Consider the following 22793-nt stretch of genomic DNA (forward strand, 5'->3'; position numbering starts at 1 on the left):
TTGGCCCGACTCTGATTGGCCCTGATCTCTGGCCAGGCCGAAGGACCCCACCTGTGCATGAATTTGTGCACTGGGCCTCTAGTATATTAATAACATACTAGGGAGAATGATTAAGAAAAACGGATGTCACAAATTGCTAACATCAGAAGGAAAACAGGGAACAATCTACAGACATTACACAAAAAGTAAGATGACAATGAATTTGAAAGGTTATATGGAATGGACAAGTTTCATGACAGATATAAATGAAATGGTACAAGAAAAAGTTAGAAGAGCCACATCTAAAAACTTTCCCACAAAAATAACATCAGACTAGATAATGTCAGTAATAAATTTGATCAAAGTTTTATGGGACAAATAATACACTCATATATTTTTCAGAAAACAGAAGGAGAGGAGACACTTTCCAACTAATTTTGAGGCCAGAATTCCTCTGATAACAATACTAGTCAAAAACATTACAAAATATGTTTGGTCAATATAGGTCCAAAAATCCTTAACATATTATTTGCAAGTCAGATATAGTAATATATAACAAGGATAATACATAACAACCAAATATAGTTTATCATAGGAATATAAAGTCGCTTTCACACTTGCAAATCAAAGAATGTAACTCATGACATTAACATAATAAATGGAAAATATATTGATAAAATACTAAGTTAAAATACATTGAAATAAAATACTAAGGTAAAATATATTGAAATATATTGAAATAACCCCATTTTTCAATTCTTAATATGGAAAAATCTTTGCTACACAGTGTTAAATTAATAATATTAAGATAAAAATTATTTATTTTTTCTACTAAATTAGAGAAAGGAGGTAATTCACAAAACAGTAACTATGTTTAACTCTTAACTGGCTGTATACTTTCTCCTCTGGAACTTCCATTATTTCCTAACTTTCACCATGCCATACTTCTTGTTTCTTTGTAAATTTATTTTGGGTTAAGATGGAGGCATCTATTTAAAATCTAATGCTTCTTACTATCATCATAACAAATAGTTATTTTTAAATACATTGCCAATATCCTAATCTTATCAATATTTTTAATATCCTTTAGCTTAAACAACTTAAAAATCAAACCAGAGAAGACTTGTACTTTAAAAGTTCACTCTTCCACCTTAGCTGACTTGGCTCAATGGATAGAGCGTCAGTCTGCAGACTGAAGGGTCCTGGGTTCGATTCCAGTCAAGGGCACATCCCCAAGTTGAGGGCTTGACCCCAGTAGGGGGTGTGCAGGAGGCAGCCAATCAATGATTCTCTCTCATCATTGATGTTTCTATCTCTCTCTCTCCCTCTCCATCCTCTCTGAAATCAATAAAAATATTTTTTTAAAAAGGTTCACTTTTCCGATGTTAAATACAGCATTAATTTAGAACCAAAGAAAAATAATCAATAAAATTGTTTTTAAGGGGGCCCCTGGCCAGTGTGGCTTAGTTGGTTGGGCATCATCCCATGCCCCAAAAGGTTGCTGCTTCAGTTCCCAGTCAGGGCACATTTCCAGGTTGTGGATTTAGTCCCAGGTCTAGGGTGCTTACTGGAGACAACCAATCAATGTTTCTCTCACACTGATGTTACGCTCTCTATCTCTCTCTCTCCCCGCCCCCTCCTTTAAAATCAATAAAAACATATTAAAAAACAAACAACTGTTTTAAGGGGTAAAAAAAGCACAGAAGAGAAAAGAAATCTGAAGCATCAAATCTTTGACTCTGCAACTTAATAAAAACAATCCATAATTGCGTGACCATGTAATTAACATCATCTATACTATTACAACATCAATGACAATGTCTCAGCTCACTGCATCCTTTCAGTTCAGATTGAATTTCCCAGTAAAGGATGGTTGGTAAAATCTTAAAATCTACCTGTCAAATGATGGCTTCTCTCCACAGTCAAAGGCATCCTGGAGCTCCTTGACAAGGTTAGCCTGGCCTGGCAGCCGGAAGAGCCCCTCTTCCTTCAGCCCCCTCTGTCGTATGAAGTCCACGCACTGCTCCACCAACATGGGAGCCAGGCGGTTCCCATATCTCTTCTCATAACGGACAGTCTCCTCCAGTTTCTGCCCAAAGATGCCTGAAGAAATAAAAAAAATCACAATGAATATAAGAAATGTATCTCTTCCCACTCTGATGCTTTCTTTTAAAACTCAATGTAAAGGGAAAAGAAAGATTGGAATGCTAGCAAGCATTTCACATTTGGAACCTCACATTATTACAGAATCAAATTCAAGAAAAATACCTGTTGCATGTTCAAATTATGTAATACCCCAGTGATGGGTGGGGAATTATTTTAAATTGCAAAAGGGAGTAAAATAGCATATCTTTTTTGTGCTCCAACACGGTAATGACTAAACTGTCCCTGTGTATGCCATGCAGCCTATCAGCATTTCTCTCATTTAACACTCACAGGACTCTGTGAGGGAGGCACCACCAATATACCCTCAATCTTATTGAGGAGGAGACTAAAGCATAGAAAGATTGAATAATTTGCTGAATGTCACACAGCTAGTAAATGGGGGAGCCAGGTTTGTTCGAGGCTCTCGGATTCAGAGTCATTCTGTTTGTATAGCACAGCAGCTATAGCACAGTGCTGCGTAGTGTGCAGAATGACTAAACACTGAGCCATGGAGGAAGTAACCTGCCAGCTTGCTAGCTTGCCTACCTCAGTGCTTGTTGTCATACTAGGATGGGTGATTTCTGCTGAGAAAATGTAAATTTATGAGAAGGTCAGAAAAATAAAGAATGAAGCAAAAAAACTCTGAATATTTATGAGTATGCTACCCAAGGAAACTCTTTTTTTATGTAAAGAGCTATGTCTATTTAGCATATCGTATGTGCGAGTTACAGTATGTAGACAGTAGTAACATATATTTAGAAATTCCTGTGGGAAATCATAGTTTCTCCTCTAGATCTAGCCTTGATATGAATGATAATAGATGTATACTTCCCATTATGTAGCACGTAAATAGGATGTCCCAAATGTCTCTGGCTTGCATGGTTGACGTGAGTTAACCTCCTGTATAATAATTTTTATGAGGAAAGTGAGGGGGGGAAATTATTTTTTTAATATGTTTTATTTACAATTTTCTTTGAGGGAGCAGTGAAACTTTAAATTTTAAAATTAATAAAAAAGAACAAAGGTTATGAGCTATTCCCAACTAGCAGCATAGGAAAAAGACATATTGATTAGTAGATTATTAAAGGGATATTCTCTGTTATGTGAGTCTGCAAACAGTTCCCACTATGCCCATGTAAATTCCCAGTGAGGTTTCATACTCCCTGATAAAATCCTGCCAGAATTTCTGGGGTGATGACAGTACATCATGCATACCTCCCCTAAAAGAACATTGTTGGTGCCATAAAGCATTACCAAGGACATGAGTTTTCATTGGACTGAGAAAGAAAATCACACAGGTGAACTAATTATATCTGTGTGAGGCTGTTTAAACTAGAGGGAGAAGAAGAGGGGGAGGGGAGGGAGAAGGGAGGGGAAGGGGAGGGGGAGGGGGAGGGGGAGGGAGAGGGAGAGGGAAAGGGAGAGAAGAGAAATCTAAGCAACTTTCAGGGTTTGTGAGATTCCTCCTTTACTGTGATTTATAAACCAAATAGCTAGAGGCAGCCAGTGAAGGTAGTGAATGTGATCAGATAGATATATTCAAATTCCATTAATCCTAAAAACAAATAAACAAATACAAGGCAAATCTTGGACTCTCTGCATCCTGTAATTTTTCTCTTTGCTCCTAGTATCCCAGGTATTACTCTGGCTTCAGTCCATCCCTTTCTATCTTCTTGCTTATCTACTGCACTTTGGCCTATGATACCACCATGCCACTAAAATAGCTTTTTTAGCCCTGATCAGTTTGGCTCAGTGGATAGAGCGTTGGCCTGCGGACGGACTGAAGGGTCCCAGGTTTGATTCCGGTCAACGGCATGTACCTTGGTTGCGGGCCCATCCCTAGTTGGGGGTGTGCAGGAGGCAGCTGATCGATGTTTCTCTCTCATCGATGTTCCTAACTCTCTATCCCTCTCCCTTCCTCTCTGTAAATAATCAATAAAATATATTTAAAAAAATAGCTTTTTTAGCCCTAGCTGGTTTGGCTCAGTGGATAGAGCGTCAGCTTGCGGACTGAAGGGTCTCGGGTTAGATTCCAGTCAAGGGCACATGCCCGGGGTTGCAGGCTTGATCCCCACTAGGGGGTGTGCAGGAGGCAGCTGATCAATGATTCTCATTGATGTTTCTATCTCTTCTCTCCCTCTCCCTTCCTCTCTGAAATCAATAAAAATATATTTAAAAATAAGTAAATAAAAGAGCTTTTTTAGCAACTTCCTAGTTGCCAAATCATTGACAGCTTAATTTATTTTTGTAATACTTTATGCCCCACTCCCCTTAAAATTATCAATCTCACTCTTCTTCCTGATACTGTTCACATGTCACGTAATTCTTGCCTTCCAGAATACTCTTCCCAGTCTCCTTTTTGATATGCTACCTACTCCCCCTTCTCATAGGTTTGCTGGTTCCCTGGGTTATGTCCTCAACCCTGTTTTCACCTTACTTGTCACAATTCCTTTGCTGGACTCCACTTAATTTCACTGCATATCAATTATTCCCAGATCTGTGTCTCAATTTGGGCCACTCTGTGGTCTCTAACATTACATTTCTAAGTGCCCATTAGAACCCTCAACATGGATATCTCAAGTTCAAAATGTCTAAAACTGGCTAACTAATCTTTTCTTCAAAACCTGTTCCACTTCCTATAGTTCTGATTTTAGTTATCAGTTCCAGCGGTACACCCCCCCAAATCATGGAAGTGCCATCTGAGAGCCAAGCTATATTCCTCCCTCCTTCACTACCCTCACTCACTCACCAGGTTGGTCCTTTCCAGGGTCATTACTACTACAATGGGCTAGAGCCTCAATATTTCCTAAATGACCTTTTGTAAAGTCCCAAATCCTAGTAAGTGCTGCCACAGCGACCTTCATAGTATTTAAATCAGAGCGTGCCATTCTTTTGCTGCATTTCTTCCAATGGTGTCTGCCACTGGCCAACCAAACTCCTTTGCATGAAATACAAAGTCTCCAAAATGTGACCTCCGTCTTTTTCCACTGTCTTTTTCCATCAACAATGTTTAGGTGACATCCACTATGTGCCAGGCACTGTGCCATATCCACCCTCATTTCCGCGGCTTCTTCACAAACAACATGCTAACTATACTGAACAATTTGTTGCTTTCTTCTAGAAGGTAAGACCTGCAATCACCAGTTAGCCTAGAAAAATTTACCCTGCAAGATGCAACTTATATCATCTCCTGTGTTAATTAAGACTTTATTACCATTCTCTCACCCCCATCCTAGAAGCAAAGCTTGATAAATTTCTTCTTTGATGTCTTAACACATTGCTATGTAAGAATTTCCTTAGATGACTCTCTGTACTGAACTAGTCCCTCAGTACTCAAAAGAGGAATGGGTTTTCATTATTATTATAGTAAGAGAATTAGTTTTCATTTATTATTATTATACAATAGAGGCCCAGTGCACAAAATTTGTGCACTGGGGGTGGGAGGTGTGTCCCTCAGCCCAGCCTGCACCCTCTCCAATCTGGGACCCCTCCAATATGACATCCCTCTCACAATCTGGGACTGCTGGCTCCCAACTACTTGCCTGCCTGCCAGCCTGATCACCACCTAACCACTCCCCTGCCAGCCTGATGGATGCCTAACTGCTCCCCTGCTGGCCTGATCGCCCCCAATTGCCCTCCCCTGCCAGCCTGGTCACCCCCAACTGCCCTCCCCTGCCGGCCATCTTGTGGCTGTGGGCACTACCATCTTTGAGGGTGTGGCATTCAATTAGCATATTCCCTCTTTATTGGCTGTGGGCACTGCTATCTTTGAGGGTGGGGCAGTCAATTAGCATATTCCCTCCTTATTGGCTTTGGGCGCTGCCATCTTTGAGGACAGGGCAGTCAATTAGCATATTCTCTCCTTATTGGCTGTGGGTGCTGCCATCTTTGAGGGCAGGGCAGTCAATTAGCATATTCCCTCCTTGTTGGCTGTGGGTGCCACCATCTTTGCAATGGTGTGAGGGTCAATTAGCATATTCCCTCTTTATTAGATAGATTGAAAAACAGTTGTATACTACATATCTTATGAACTTCAGAGAGGCTTTGGTAATCTTTATGATGCCACATACACAAGGAATAAAATGGGGTGGCATCAGATCTGAAGGACTCCAAGATTCACATTCCATTCTGCCATGCTGCTCTGATCTGAATGTGTCTGTTAAAAATTCCTGTGTTGAAAACCCAAGGCCTGAGATGATGGTAGTAGGAGGCCAGGACCTTTGGGGGACTGATCAGGTCAAGAGGGCAGAGCTCTCATGAATGGGATTAGTGGCTTTATAAAAGGGATCCCAACGAGCTCTTTCATTCCTTCCCTTTCTGTCAGGTGAGAATGCAGCAGGAGGCTGAAAGTTGGCCACCTGGAGGACGGCTCTCACCAGAATGCAGCCATCCTGGCCTGGTGTCAGAGTTCCAGCCTCTAGAACTGTGAGAAATAGATATCTGAGGTTTACAAGCTACCCAATCTCTGTCATTTTGTTATAGAGACCTGAACTGGCTAAGACACAGGCAAACTCTCTTGCTTCTATCCCTGGGACTTAATACTGCAGTGAGTAAGGATTGACTATTCCGTAAATATTTGTAGAATTAATGAGTTCATTGAAGCAAAGTATTTTACCTCCTCAATTATAGGAAATATATGAATAACTTCAAAGTAAAAGGAAACTCAATAGTTCTCAGGTTGTGGCATTGATTTCTATAAAAACTTGAAAATAAAAAAATCCTTAGTTTGCTGATGAGAAACCAGAAGTTTAAAAGCATTTTGGTTATTGCTCCAATTCTTTGTTATCAGTTATTTTTCAGAGTTCGCCATTCCTCCCTTCTACGTGCTGAGCCATAGAGAGAATTTGCTTTTACTTATTCTTCTGCTACTGTAAACCTGGTAACAGAATAAGTCTTGGTACCAGGACTATAATATTTTTCTATTGAAAGTGAACATTCACCCATGGTAAATGGACAAGTCAAAATAAAAGACATCCAAACTGGTATAGAAGCAAAACCAGCTAAGGCTTACTTCAGACTCATCAGCACTTTCTAAGTAGCCAACAAATCTTATATGACAGAAAATGTAAACAAAGGAGCTCAGAGTCTGTAATAACCAATAAATTCTTGGCAGAATCTTGACTCTTTTTGTAGTCACAGTGGGAAAGGAAGGAGGAAAATAAAGGCCTGGAAAAGTTAAATGTAATAATGTGAACATAGTGACCCCGTGGCCTAGGTGTTAGACCAGCAGAGTAATTATAAACACCGTTTACATCTAGGTATAAGCCATGCAATTTACATGCATTTTGTTCATGACACTCACAGACATTCTACAAGGAGGTTGCTGTTCTACAAACAGATTCAGAGATGTTTGGTGACCTAAAGTCACACATTTGGAAAGTGGCAGATCTGGGGTACAAATGCAGGTCCATATACTTCCTCTTCCCACTTGTTCTGTTAATTCAGCTGGGACAAACTTTTGCATAGTGATGACCAGTCTTTTAGGGTCATATAGGAGAAAGTGTCTTTTTGTAACTTCCAAAGACTAAATCTGGTTTCATGTAGTTCAGTGAAACCACTGCCTTGGCAAATGAGCCCATAGTCAGGTTTTTGTTCATGGGCTCCTCAGACATTGCCCATAATTCAATGTATTGCTCATTATAATTACTTATTTCTGTTTTTTTTAAATCCCCAAAGAGTCTGTGAACACATCCCCAGCACCACTTGGTAGATGCTCCATAAAACTTTGATATATGAATTAATGAGCTCCTCATTTATAGCACCATATAAAATTATATGGATTTGGATAGTAGCAATCTGTTGAACAAGTCAATTTCCACAAGTGTAATTACAACATGAGCAACATACAATAATCTTTAAAAAACATGTTGATTTTATCCACCAACATTATAAAGACATTTTGCTTTAATTCCTTATAGCCTATAGAGACTAGCAGGAAAATTTAGATAAGAATATTACTGTTTGCCATAAATCTTGAATCCTTAATTGAGCAGACCTATTACCATTCTTCACTTTGGGAATAAGTAAATGTCTCTCTTTTTCTACTACAAAAGTGCATACAGAACTTTAAGATGGCTATGAAGATAAGGTGGCAAAGTGCAGCATATATGAAATATAAGGGCTGCAGGGTAAAGAGTATGATGCATGTTCATTAGATCCCAAAATAGAACCAGAGGCGTGGATACATGGAACAGACTGACAGAGGTCAGAGGAGCAGGGGATGGGGAAGACTGGATGAGAGAAGGTGAAGGGATTAGCCAAAGAACATGTATGCTTAGCCCATGGACACAGAAAACAGTGTGGTGATGGCCAGAGGGGGTGGGGGTGGGGGCTGGGTAGAGGTGGGCAAAAGTGAGGGGGTAATGGGGACATCTGTAATAGTGTCAACAATAAAGAAAAATATTATAACATAATGCCAAAAAGATAATATAATGGATGATGAAACAACAGCCAGCAATATCTTGAAAAGTTTGGATAGACAACAGAGTAGAGAGAGCATCATAGCAGAGAGGACATAGTGAACAAAAGCAAAGAGGTGATGCAGGAGATGTGTTTAGGGAGAAGGAGTGGGGCAGTCTGGGGAATAAGGGTTTATTCTCTAAAGAATAGTTGGAATTGGCTAGAAGGTTTGATAATTATATGAAACAGGTAGGACTTCCTTTAGATGTAACTTGGAGTCAAGAAAATGTTCAGCTGTGGAATGCCGCTGACAGTACTGCTTAGGAATATCTATTAGGTGATGCTTTACAAATGGACTGCATGGCCCTGGCCTGTTTTTCTGTGTTTGGAGGATTGGTCTGTGGACCAAAGGGTTGCAGTTTGATTCCCAGTCAAGGGCACAGACTTTGGTTGCAGGTTCCTCGGCTCAGGTAGGGAGGCAACCAATCAATGTCTCTCTCTCAATGTTAAAACAAAAACAAAACAAAAACTCCACACAAATGGACTGTGTGTTGCAGGAATTTGTGAAGAATGTTGGGGATGGAAAGAGGTAAGGATAGGTGCTGTCTTGAAGAGCCACTTTTTAGGTTAAAGTAAGTTGTGTGCATAAAGCAATAGAGACACAGGGGACTAAGATGATGGGAACAGAAATGGGGCTGAAGGCATACAAAGAAGGAAGCCGCCAAGTGGTTATGTATAAGCGGGGGTGGGGGGGGGGCAGGGGAAAGCACCAGAAAATGAATGATGACTTATCTCCAAGAACAGGGCAACTCAGGACAAAAACAAAACAAAACAAACAACAAGATAAAGTTAGGGTTAAAAATTTACTTTAGTCTTCCCCATGATCACAATAACTTTAAACCAACCAGCCTATTACAACTAGAAATTAACACTAATATTCATGATCCCAAGTGTTACCCACCCCCAGGGAATCAAAAGACTGGTTCTGCTTCGCATATTAGATATTAGTCTTAAAGAGGTAAAAAAAAAAAATCAAGAGAATAAAAACACTTTGTAATCTTTATCTCACCGGAACATAAACTCTGAGCACCCCTGTCCCCAGCTTCCTGCCTATTAGGTGTTTGTTTTTCCTAGATTTTTAAAACCCCTGGGAAACCTTTTCAGTGACCTGTATTAGTACCTAAACAAAGACAGAGAAAGATGACAAGGACAGAAGAGCCCGAAGAAAAAGGAACCCTGAGAAGGTAGTTACGGCTCACATAGCACGCAAGCTCCAATACCATCAGGGCGCTGGACACGTGGACTCAACGCCACACTTCATCCTGAGGGTGTTTCCTCTGTCCGCCTGCCCTTGACAACAGTCAAGAATATGCCCTAAATGTGGACCAGGAAAAGCAGACACGTCACCATTCTTACTTCTGGGCTCTCGGCCATGATTCCTGCCCTCTCCCTTTGGCTTTCACTGAAATGGCTTAAGCTGATGCTCTCCAACCGGCTTGGGAGAGGAACTCAGAAACTAGGTCCACTTCTTGAACTACTTGAGTGCCCAGGAGATTAAACAAAGCACAAAGGAACCCTCTCTTCTTAAGGTGGCATGGCTTGGGAATCCAGGACTGAAAGAAAAGTTCGTTCTTTTCAGTGCCAGACCTTAAAAAGCCCGTGCTGCTGGCTGCTGCTGACCTGAGTGACTGACTAGGGCAGCAGGAGACAGCAGGACAGCAGCCGGCACCCCTGCCCTCCAGGAACCCCACTGGGTCCCTGATCCCTGTGCTCCTGCAGCCAGTGGGATGAGGGAGGCCCGTGTGCACTGACTGGCTCTGGAGAAAGAGAAAGAAAACTTCCAGCAGTGAATGCTTCCCGCACCTCCTCTCCTTCATGCTCTGACAGAAACCAGAATGCAGCTTCGTAAATTAAAAATCTGTTAATCCTTGACTCAGATGCTGAGCATTCCTCAGATGACTGCGACTTTGCGGAGGGAAGGACAATGCTTTAAAAATAGCCCACAGGAGACGAGAGACAGAAGCTGCTCCCACTCCTGTGACTGCCTTTGCCAGCCCAGGGGAACTCCTTTGCAGGCTCTGCCTCCCCTCGCTGGTGTTTAAGGAGAAAGGGAAGAAGGCGGAAGGGGCAGCCCTGTTAGCCAGGATGCTTGCAGATCTGCTATACTCCACTATTAAAGGAGAAAAGGTGATAAAGATAATAAAGACCTTGCTCTAGGCTTCAAAAATACATGAATTGTCCCCAGAACGCCTCATATTACAGACGAAGAGCAATAACCCGGAAACATAGACTGTCTCTGGTATTTGGATCAACCTGGTTTAGTGTCTGAGGTGAGGGAATTAGAAGAGCAAATGTCTTGTAAGCAACTAGTTTCTAGTCTTCACTTCCTATCATTGTCTGTTTCTCTCTCAGTGCTACAGTCTCACAGTAACCCTAATCTGTGCTCTATCACCCTGTTCTGAAATCTCTATAATTCTCTAAAATGTGAGACATGTACATTTAATTACCTTTATGGATGAGAGAGGAATAAGAATTAACACCTGAATTCCTTGCTGATAATATATGCTAATGATCCTAGCCAGACCTTAGCTGCTCAAAGGGACAGACTCAGAAGGAACAAGGTTTAGTTTTAAAAAATTCCCACTATATTTTTCTTTATATAAGTGGTTTTTCTTAATTCTCTTTGTTGTTGTTGTTGGTGACTAAGTAGAGGGGGTTAATAGGTGGCAGATCAAAGAAAAAAGGGAGAAAGAACGACCTTGGATGTTACTCAGATCAGCTCCTGATTAAATTAGCTCTCTGTACAGGACATTAAAGTGGTAATTACCTAGTTCCAATTTAGATAATCATTCCATTTATGATTTCCATTTTGAAGCAAAATAAAATGTTAAAATCTTTTGATACATCATCATTTTCTAAAAACATTCATTTTACCTATGCTGTGCCCTTTAACTCTCCCTTCATTCATTGCTTCAGAAATGCCTGTTTCTTTTACCGACCATCAATTGTTGTGTTTCCCCACGCCTTATTTCTGATAGCTCCTAGCTTTGGCCCCTTCCAATGCCACCTCTTTGGGAAGTCAAGGTGACTTCTACTTCTAATCAGTGCTATTCAGTGTGGCTGAGAGCCTCTGGCAAAGGTCAGGACAAGTAACCTGATTATTAACATTTTCTCAGCAGGGGAGGTGAGGCAAGCACAGGCGGTCAGAGCCAAACCGATATGATGGGAGAACAGACGGGATTTGAGAGGGACCCATTTCAATGGGTAGCAACATGGCTGCTTGATTGGGGTCTGGGAACAGCCCAAGGTGGTCGTGGCCCCTCCCATCAGGATGGTCAGCTCAGCCTGTTTACTTCTCCATCCGTCAGTCAATCACTCTAGAGCCCCACCATTCTGTAAGCCCCACCTCCCCAGACTATTTGCAGGCAGTAAGAAACAGATCAATCTGCACCTTGAAAAATCAGTCTAGACAAGCCAAGACGCACACAAATCACTTCTGCACAGTTCTAATCTCTTGGTTTCCAGGCTCCCATTTTATCTGAGCATAAACTGACCTTAAAGCATCAGAGAACATATGCATACTTTTAAAAAGGACATTAACATATCATCTACCTACCTTTCCGAAAACTAAAACATCTTTTGATTCTTCTGTATGTAGTTTTAGGAATGAAAGGAGTTGACGCTAAGGCACCTGAGGGGCGCCCCCCCGCATTTCGGTCTTCAGGCATCATACAGGCCCAAAGTTCTGACAGTTTCAGCTTCCTTTAAGACCTGCCTCGGTAGGATACCCCACAGCCACTCCTTCTCATGTTTGTTTATTTGTCAGGTCTTAAGTGCTGACTCCTACAACTCATAGGTTTTTATCCTCCAAGTCCTGAAACAGGGGTACGTTCCCACCTCTCATTTACTTCTTTTTGGCACAAGAAAACACACTTCCTTTTCTCTTGCCTAATCCAGAGAGTTTTTAAGGATTTTCTTTTTTAAAAAAAAAATTTCTGCAGCCATTCCAAAATATCACAGCAAAAAGAACCACAGCAAGCAAGCTGCGCCTCCCATTCAGACAGCAGGATTTTTGTTTTTTATTAAGAACTGTCTTCTCAGCTGGAACTGGGGGCACTGGGATTCTTCGGGAAAGGTCATCAAATAGCCATGTGCAAGGGGACAGAGCAACAGTGACAAAAAGGACCCTGAGGAATGCTTCAGGGCCGTCCTTGCTGGCTCCTTTCCTCTGAGCAATAGGGGAGGCAAATAATGGCACCTTCTCCAGAACGCACTTCAGTGCGTGACGGATTCTTTCCAAAGGGCCCCCCTGTCCCTTTTAGAGCACCCCTCATCCTCGGACGCTCTCCGCAGGCTTCTCCTCCCTTTCCCCTTCCGTCTTCAAACTCCGGGGGGCTCCCGAGGGAATCACCAGGTCAGAACAGTCAAGTGCCCGCTCCTGGAGACGCCTTGGGTCCTGGGAAGAGGCAGCGCTGCAGGGAGCCTCTCCCCTCCTCCGCTCCGCTCCCTTTTCTCAATGAGAGCTGGGCGGGAGCTGGCAGGGCTGCGGCTGCCTCGTCACCACGGCTGTGGCTGCTGCTGCCTTCAGTGCCCGCTGGTCACATGCAGCAGGTGCAGTCACAACAGTGTGCGGGGAGGAGGGGGAGGCCACCCCGCGGGGTGAACCCCTTTTTTCTTCCTTTGACTTTGAGTTGACTTCCTGGCGCTTGTCTGTGCTGCACCTTTCCAGTCGGCTGCGTCATTCCCTCCAGAAATCCAACAGCACCAAGCCACCCCCAAGTGGGCAACACGTTTGCCCCCTCCTTCCTGTACCTATTCTCTTCCTGTACAAGGTTTTTACAAAGCATGCTTTGCAGTTCAATCTACTTGTGAGTGCTGATTTAAATGTTCCAGTCATTAAAACATGTGATGTGCATGTATTTGTCTGTGGAAGAGAAAATATTCTAAATCTAGTGACAAAAAACCTGCAGGTATAACCACAAAACAACTCCATGCATATGCATGCACATTTATGTATAAATATATTTCTCTGATTGTGGTTTGAAAACCAATCCTGTTTTCAACTTTCTCCCCTGCTCTTGTAGGCACCCTCTGCACCCAGCCGCCAGGTCTACCAGCCCTCTCCGTCCCACTCACTGAGCAATTGACTCCTGGGTTAATCATTCATCCACCTGGCTGTTCCAGGTGCAGATTTGGAATGCCAGTGCTTTAACCCCAGCTGACCCCCAGGCTCCTGTGTTCCCTCCTAGCCATTCAGGGGGAGCTTTCCAAAATTGTGAGGAGTCCTAATGAGACACTCCCTTCAGAAAAATCATTACTCATTCCCAGGTAGGAATAGTTTGTCACTGAAGGGATCATTCTCAGTTATTCATGCCCTATGGTTCAAATATTGTTCTCAGCTCTGTGTCGCAGCATGCGGCTAGGAAAATAGGAAGTCACAGAGTAAAGCTCAGTACTACCAAGACAGAGGCAGGGCTGGGCTGGGAGGTGCCCTGGGCCAGGGAACACTTCCCTGACCTCAGCACTGGCAGGAGAGAACATATGGAATCACAGGGCTGGAGCTGGAGTGAATCCTAGTAAAAACAGTGTCATCCAATTTTCTTATTTCACAAATGAGGAAACTAAAGGTGAGGGGGTCACTTATCCAAGACCACACAGCCGGTCTGTGTCAGAGGCCAGAACACAGTGGCTCTTAATTAACCCCTGCTTGCCCACACGCCAATGATTCCTTATGAGGATTATGCACATTCAGCTGTTTTACTGCCTTGATGGGTCTCTGACTCAACTCTTTTCATAAGATACAGACATATACAGGAAGCGCCTGGATTCATTAGTAAAGTTAGGCTAATCATGCAGATCTCACTCCGCAGACCCTGGGTGAGGCCTTCCCATATACCCTGCTTCCGAAACAATTGAAAAGAAACCCAGTGTAAAACAAAAATAAACAAACAAACCCCCTAAACTTTTCCATAGCTAAATCAGTGTTTTGACATTCCAACTTTGGGATTTGATTGTCAGGCAGAAATGATGTGCCTGCCAGTTAGCATTGCTAACAGGCCATCTCAGTTTCTGGGAGACTGCTAGCAGATCTCACAAAGCTGAGGCACCTGCACTCAGTACCAAACTTGGTTAGCAGGCTAGGTTGCTCAGAGAGGAGGTCTACCTCACCCATTCCCCTAGTCCTCTTTCCCCACCTGGTTAGTTGTTGTCTAAATTTTCCTTATTTAACAAAAAAGGAAAGCTCTACATTTTATGATTTTCACTTCACAGTTTTTAATTTCTAGAGATTCAAAGCTAGGTAAGCTCCTCAGGTTTCTCCCCTATTTTAATCAAATGTCTATTATTGGAGTGTAAGGAAGGGGATATTTTACATGTATATGCAACCTGAACAAGGATAAGCTTAGGTGCCTCATGAAAAACATTAACTTTTTAAAAATGCAGTTTGTGAAACTGCAATAGTCAATAAAATGCCCTCTTTGTAATAGACATTTAAAATATATCCAAAGATAGTATACAAAAATCGATAAACCAGGGAGACATGTCACCTTCCAAATGCCATTTAATTAATGACGACACAAATCTTTGAGTAGTGGGAAGGAGGTTGGAAGTCATAGAGGTCTTCGTTTAGGATCAACAGAGCCATAGGTCCCATACAAAGACAGGAGGGGAAATGTATTCTCTTACGTAAGGTATTCATGGCAAAACCCTTTAAAAGAGCTTTGTTGAATTATCATTCACATATCATAGATTTTCCCATTTAAAGTTCACAATTAGATGGCTCTTAGTATACTCTCAAAGATATATGAAACCATCATCACAGTTAATTTTAGAAAACGTCATTACCTCCAGAAAAGATCTCATATCTTTGGCTATTTTCCCTCTACAACCCTCTTATCCTCCCATTCCAGGCCTAAGTAACCACTAATCTCTTTTCTATCTCTATACTTAGATTTCCCAGTTCTATACATAACATGAATGAAATAATGTGATATGTGGTCTTTTGCACCTGGCTTCCTTCACTTAGCATCATAGTGTTTTCAAGGTTCCTTCATGTTGTAGCAAGTGTCAGTACCTCATTCTGGCTGAATGATAATCTATTCCATGGATGCTAGTACATTTTGATTGTCTATTGTCCACTAATGAACATTTGAGTGTTTTCACTTTTTGGCTCTTAGGAATAATGCTGCTCTAACTATTCATGTACAAGTTTCTGAAGGACATATGTTTTCATTTCTCCTGAGAGAAATAAAATGTTGGGTCCTATTGTAACTATGTTGAATCATTTGAGGAATTGATAGACTTTTTCAAAGCAGCTGCATGATTTTACAGGTCCATCAGCAATGTAGGAGGGTTTTGATTTCTACACATCCTTGCCAATACTTATTATCAGACTTCTGGATTCTAACAATCATAGTGGGTGTGAAGTGGTATACCATGGTGGTTTAGACTTGCAGTTCCCTGATGATTAATAACTGCATACCACCTTTGGATTGAGCATCTTTTCATGTGCTTATTGATTATTCGTATATTTTTCTTGGAGAAATGTTTATTTAGATTCTTTGTCCATTTTTAATTGAGTCAAATTAGGTCCAAAACTTGATTTGTCTTTATTATTGAGTTATAAATGTTCATTCTATATTTTGGATACAATGTATAATTTGCAAATACTCCCATTCTATGGGTTCTTTTTTCATTTTCTTTTTTAAAAATATATTTTTATTGATTTCGGAGAGGGAGGGAGAGAGAGAAACATCAATGATGAGAGAGAATCATTAATCTGCTGCCTCCTGTACACCCCCTACTGTGGATCGAACCCACAACCTGGTCATGTGCCCTTGACTGGAATCAAACCTGGGATTCTTCAGTCTGCAGGTTGACACTACTGAGCCAAACCGGCTAGCACTTTTTTCATTTTCTTAATGGTGTCAATTCAGGTATTTTTGAAGGACTTGAAAAACTCTATTCATTCAAACATCACACTTAAAAAAAAACTTTTGCTTTGAATATAATGAAGAATATACTATCAATGAGGCATGGACTTGTAATTGTGTTTTTGTTGTTGGGTTGTTTTTGTTTTTGTTTCTCCCACAGTAGAAGTAAGAGATCACACTATTGGGATTAAAAGCAGGAGGAAGCTCACAAGTCAGGAGACCTGGGTTTTCTTCCTGGTTCTGTTCCTCCCAGAATGCCACTTATCAAGTTAGTCCTCAACCCTAGGTCTTAATGACCTAAGCCATAAAATGTTGGGTTGAACTAAAACAGTGGTTCTAAAATATTCTTACTGAGTGGGAAACTTATTTTCAATTAAATGTTAAGTGAAGCCCTAATATGTAAAATAAGTGGATTTTCAGTTATATAAATTTATTATTTGAAACTCAAATTTATAATATTTCTGTATAATTCAGTCAATGAGCACAGGGGGATGATACTGATGCAAACATTTGAGACCCATGAATATGGGTGGCAGTTGGAATCTTCTATCACTGTCAATATTTAGTTCAGTTCTATACTCTGTCTTAACTTTAGAAAATTCCTATGTTTAGATAAATCACAAAGGATTTCTTGCAAATTGAATGAGTGCTTTAAAAGTTTGCTTTGCAATCTCGTGATACTCTTCAATTAAACAAAGAGGGCAGAAGATTTATTTTTTTTGGTGCATTGTTTCTGTGATAAGTACTCTATGACAAAATATCTCTCTTGAAAAGTAAACTTTAATCAAGCATTCATAGAATAAATTATATAAGCCAAGTTCATAAATTTGAAGATTCATTTATAGCTTTTCCCAGTCCCATTGGGATCATTTCTGATACTCTTGGGCTGATAGGACCTGTTATGGTCACTGATTTGGCGAAGCTTGCTGAATCACATTCATTTTTCTTGAGAAAAGGACAGACAGAAGAAGAGGAAAGGGAGAAAACAGCACAATTGATGGAAATAATCCCTCACCTCAACAAAAATACCTCCTTCAGCAGATATGAAGGATTCTCCTGAACTAAGACACTCAGAAATCTCATAACAGAGGGTCTCCTGTTTTGAAGGTAGACACATCCTCAGGCTCCCCACAAACCCATAGCCCTGGAGGTACCAGCAAACCGCCAGTAGTGAAGTATGGATTTCACACGGATAGTCATGTGAAGATTCCTCTGATAAGGCACTGGGGTAGGGATCTCAGCCCCATACTCCTTTTTGAATGTTTTTCATAGTGGCTTCGCTCACCAGACATTTTAGTATATGAATAGGGTGGCCATATAAGTTGTCACCCAAACTGAGACACTGTGAGAGTGAGAGGTAATACTATCAATCATTAGCCTGAGACAACAGTTGTAAACCAGGCTGTTGCCAGGCAAACTGAGGTGAAGGGTCATCCTGGTTAGGAACCAGGTTCTCCCCAACAGAAGATAGTGCTAAAGAACAAACAATTGGCAGACACGTATCACCAATCTGGCAAAATATCAATATGTCTTCAATGAATCTTTACTAGTTTAACCCGAACCTAAGTTTTTAATTTTTAAATGAAGCTTTTGAAATTTTTCTAAAATGTAAAGTGGTTAGTCAGCCTAAGGAGCCTCTGATATGTTAAGGGGGAAAAAAATCACTTCTGAATGCAGGGTGCTGACAATACGTAAGGGAATATAAAACAAATATGGAAACTGTAATGGTTTTACTAAATAGGAATTAATTAATACAATTTGTTTAAACTACAGCAATATAAAATAATTAGTCTGTACATTCTTGGAAACACATGTACATGTCGGTTATAGATGAATATTTTGGGGTTCTTATTTTATTGGTTCCATTTACTGAATGTTTAAATAATTTTTCTGTCCATATTATTCTATTTTATATTCCTTGACAGACGAAGATCATTTCTGTTACCCTTTCCTCGTCCTTTTAGTTCTATTCATAGCACCATTTTATTTATTCTTCATATGGTAAACTCTCAACCCTGTATTAACTAAAATTTTTTTACAAACTTACTGTCAAATCCACAAACACTTCCCTGATTACAAAGCATTTTTTTTTATCCCCATATTCATCAGATTTTCATTCAAAGCTTTGCCATTTCTTTGTTATGTTATTGAACATCTGGCAGTTTGGGATCTCTTCTAAAGCTACTAGTCATTTTTTTTTTTTGCCTCATCTCTACATGTTCTTAACTAATCTACTTTGATGGTATCAGTCTCATAATTATTTATTGTTAGTGAATATAAAAATATAATCCCTCTTTATAATTCAAGATATTCATGGAAGGTTGGTTATTAATGATACTGCCTTAATGAAACTTCCAGTAGTTACTTAGATATGGGTTTAGCCATAACAGAATAGTTTACTATTTATCTTAACATTTAGCCTTTTGGAAATAGGAGATAATAGTCATATTAGCTGGAGGAAAGGATGAACAGGTTTAGTCTACTTTTCCGTTTTTCCATGACTTAAAAATACACTCACCTCCTCCAAAAGGGCCCCATATGACGCGGCGGATGGACTTCACCCAGTCTTCCATATCATGCTGGGTGCCCGCCATGAGGAGGTAGCTCTCATGATTTGCTGTCATCCGTTCTCGATCGCCCCCTGTAAGAAGACAGTCACACATGAGAGTGTGCTCAGCCGAAGATTCCCCATCAGGAGCCGCGTAGGGAGTTCCTGACACACAGACTGTGCCTAAGGCAGCCAGCACTACGTTCTACCCAATGAATTGGAAATATTTACCATGATTTCAACATGGGGGAAAAAACCTGCTTAAAAAGGAAAGACTCTTATGTTTCCAGGGGAAAGCTGGCAAATAAATGCCATTCTCCAAACAAAGCCTGCCTTTTTGTCCTAGCAACAACCCATAGGCCTGCCTTAGCTCATAAGCCAGTCTATGCACACTGCACTGCTGAACAGGGAGAAACAGCAAAAGCAAAATGAAAGATGGAAACGTGATCTGCAGAGCCTGGGATTTTGTCTGAAGAAAGTGCATGCGCAGCTAGGCCACCAACACCTCATGGGTGAGCTGGGGAGTTTTAGGAAAGCAAAAGAGCCACATGAAAAACTTTTGACCCCGAGGTCCTCCTCTATCACTCTGTCCTGGCAGGAAAGCCTTCCCCTGAGATCATACCTCCAGGAGGGCAAAGAGGAGAGAAGATACAATGCTGGCCAGTCACAAGACCAAATCAGTGCCCCCACCCCTATGGGTCTCACACTGAAGAGTGAGATGTAGGAAACCTCAATGGCGCCTCCATGCCAAAGTTTGGTGGATTGATCAACATTTAATTTTCACTAAGTGTGCAAAATGTGCAGCCTTGAGTTGAATCAATTCATGTCCAAGTGCTTTGTTTTGTTAAGACTGCTGCTGTTTGTGTGTATTAAGATGCATCTCTATTCCTTTATGAAGAGCTTGCAGACTCCAATTTACAACACTGCTTTTTCTTTCACATCCAGTCTATTGCCCACATAGCTCTGAAAGCTATAGGCATTTGAGTTTGTGACCTCTGAATTCTATACAAATGCCCTAGGTTGAGAAATACAACTATTTTACCACTGCTTCAAATTTATAGAACAAGTGAAAGGTTAGAGAAGTGAAATAACCTTAAGCCAACCAAAGAAACAACTACATTGGTATTTTACATTTTAATACTACTGGGTGGAAATGGGGGAGGGACCAAGGGACATATCAAATAGGTTTCCTAATATCTACAGATCTCTGGAATAAACAAGACTAGCCATCTCATATTTTAAAGAACATCTCATTATTAGGGAAACAATGACACTCTTACACCTTTAGGTGTATGCTAGGTCAACCATCACTTTAAACAACTTTTATCTGAAAAAGCATAGGTTCAGGAATTAAAAAAATAAAAACCTCCTAAGCCCTGGCCTAGTAACTCAGTTGGTTAGAATATCATCCCCATACACCAAGGTTGTGGGTTCAATCCCCAATCAGGGCCCATACAAGAATCAACTAATGAAAGCATAAATAAGTAGAACAACAAATCGATCTCTCTTTCTTTACTCCTCTCTCTCTCTCAAAAAAATAAATAGTAAAACATTTTTTTAAAAAGAAAGAAAACCCTGCTGAAATTGTAGTTCTATCTTATATTAGTTGTTTGCTTTCTGGGAAATTATATAATTTCTGGAAACTATTTAGAAATAATAATCCCTATATAATAAACTTTCATGAGAATTAAATGCAATAAAGTAAAAACACCAGCACTATGTTAAGCTAACAGAGAAATTCTGTAAATATTAATTCGGTCTCATTTTACTGCCTCTCATCCCTAAAAATGCTAAAAGGAGATATTACACTTAATTTGAACTGAGAGATATTATGTCTAGTAAGTGCTTGAGAACAATATGTCAATAGTACACATATACAGGGATTTTTAAAAGGCTACCTCTCTTTGATACATAACAATACACATAAAATTGTGTCCTGTATATGTATGTAACTATGCCATACATTAGTATGCATATTGCTGGTTGTATGCCACATAAAGCGGCAGAAAAAAACTGAATGACAAAAAAAGGTGCCTCATTTAGCATGGCACAGAACTATAGATTTAGTTTGCATTCTGGTCCACTTACACTACAGCACTGGGCCAAAAAAAAAAAATTACCATTTGAAGTGAGAATATTTTAATTATTCTCTTTGCCAGAAGGATGGTTGGCAATTCAATTTGGACAGCAATATCCTGCTGTGTCACTCCTGGCCCAGGCAGAAGCAGCCCGGTAATGAGAGTGAGTGACAGCGGCTGCAGTGTTTCTGCCTGAAAGCAGAGAGAAAAGGAGAATGATGAGCACAACTGGCCATTAGCCCCTGACTTTTCATATAATTCTCTGTCTCTGCGGGTGGTGCTGTGCGTCTTACCCTGAAGCTCATTTAGACTGCCAGTCACAGGTATGACAGCCCATCTGTGAATTTCACTCATGGACATAGAGCTTCAAGCCTTAGCGTATTAGCAAGAGAGGGGGAAAGACCAAGGAAGAAAGTCTCAGTGAGAATGCAGACTCATTGGTAAGAATGCGATGAAAACAACTGGAGACATTTATATAGATATAAACTAGATATTCTGTACTTAAAAAGATGTGATTTCTAACTGGAGATGCTATCTGTTCTAATTCATAACCCTTCAGTTCTAAAGGCCTGCTTCTGGTACTGCACCTCACAATGGAAGGGGCTCAAAAACCACTTATTAAATACATGGTTAAATAAATGAATAAACTCAATATTGACTTCCAACCATGTGAATCAAGTTTTACTCTTGGTTAATCCTTTATGGGGAATTAATGATCCATTTAACCATTGTGAATCTCAAATTCTTTACAAAGGTAAAGTTTTAAAAAGCAGCTTTGAGATTTATCACTGGAGGGAGTGTCATTGTCATCTTCAATCCACATATATGTATGTATCTATGTGTTTATGTCTATATTATAGCCATTATACACTCTCCATTCTTTTTTTATAAAAAATATATTTTATTGATTTTTTACAGAGAGGAAGAGAGAGAGATAGAGAGAAACACCGATGAGAGAGAAAAATCAATCAGCTGCCTCCTGCACATCCCCCACTGGGGAAGTGCCCACAACCCAGGTACATGCCCTTGACCAGAATCGAACCTGGGACCTTTCAGTCTGCAGGCCGACGCTCTATCCACTGAGTCAAACTGGTTTCAGCGATTCTTAAATTCTGCTTCAACATAAATTCCTATGTAGTTTTATTTTTATTTTTAATACTGCTTTCTATGAAAGTGGATTGTACACATTTTAAAGGACACAATGTATTGGTAAATTATATACAACTTTTAGATATTAACTCAGATGGGAAGCAATGCTTTGGTGATAATATTAATACTTCAAGCATTTGTGATTTGAAGTTAACTAAGTAGGTTACACCATTTAATTTTACTTGTTTATGTATGTAATTGAAAGGATTTGTACATTTCATTGGGATCTTCTGTATATTTGGATTAGATATAAAATTTTCTTTCCCAGAAATTTCCCATATTTTCTGAAATAAAATAAATAATTGACAGGCTTGATTTTGCAAAAATTTAAATAAGATTAAGAAAAGTTTCATGAATTTAATAAACTAAGAAAAAATTTAATCTAACATTAAAAGGCAGGCTAAAGAAAATTACATTAAAATAAAAGCAACAGTTAATTAAAAACAGGAATACAAATATCCATTAATTATATGAATAATTACAAAATAATATTTTTAAAATAGTTTTTGATAAACAACTTTGCAAATAATTTATTATTATTATTATTTGTTTTAATCCTCACCC

At 40.1% G+C, this 22793-nt stretch overlaps 1 protein-coding gene across 2 annotated transcripts in view; it reads right to left on the minus strand.

The window, feature by feature from the left end:
- ARHGAP24 (Rho GTPase activating protein 24) overlaps nt 1–22793 on the minus strand; it is a 456309-nt gene that overhangs the window by 41596 nt on the left and 391920 nt on the right. The window contains exons 4-5 of one of the 2 annotated variants that reach the window (XM_081110112.1): nt 18973–19095; nt 1875–2082 (exon numbers count right to left, since the gene is read on the minus strand). In XM_081110112.1, coding sequence (XP_080966238.1) covers nt 1875–2082; nt 18973–19095 — 331 coding nt within the window. Of the gene's footprint in view, nt 1–1874; nt 2083–12139; nt 13015–18972; nt 19096–22793 lie in introns of those variants that run through there. The other variant, XM_081110113.1, reaches the window with a different exon arrangement.

The sequence above is a fragment of the Myotis nattereri genome (genome assembly GCF_964212035.1).
Source record: "Myotis nattereri genome assembly, chromosome: 1".
Classification (NCBI taxonomy): domain Eukaryota; kingdom Metazoa; phylum Chordata; class Mammalia; order Chiroptera; family Vespertilionidae; genus Myotis; species Myotis nattereri.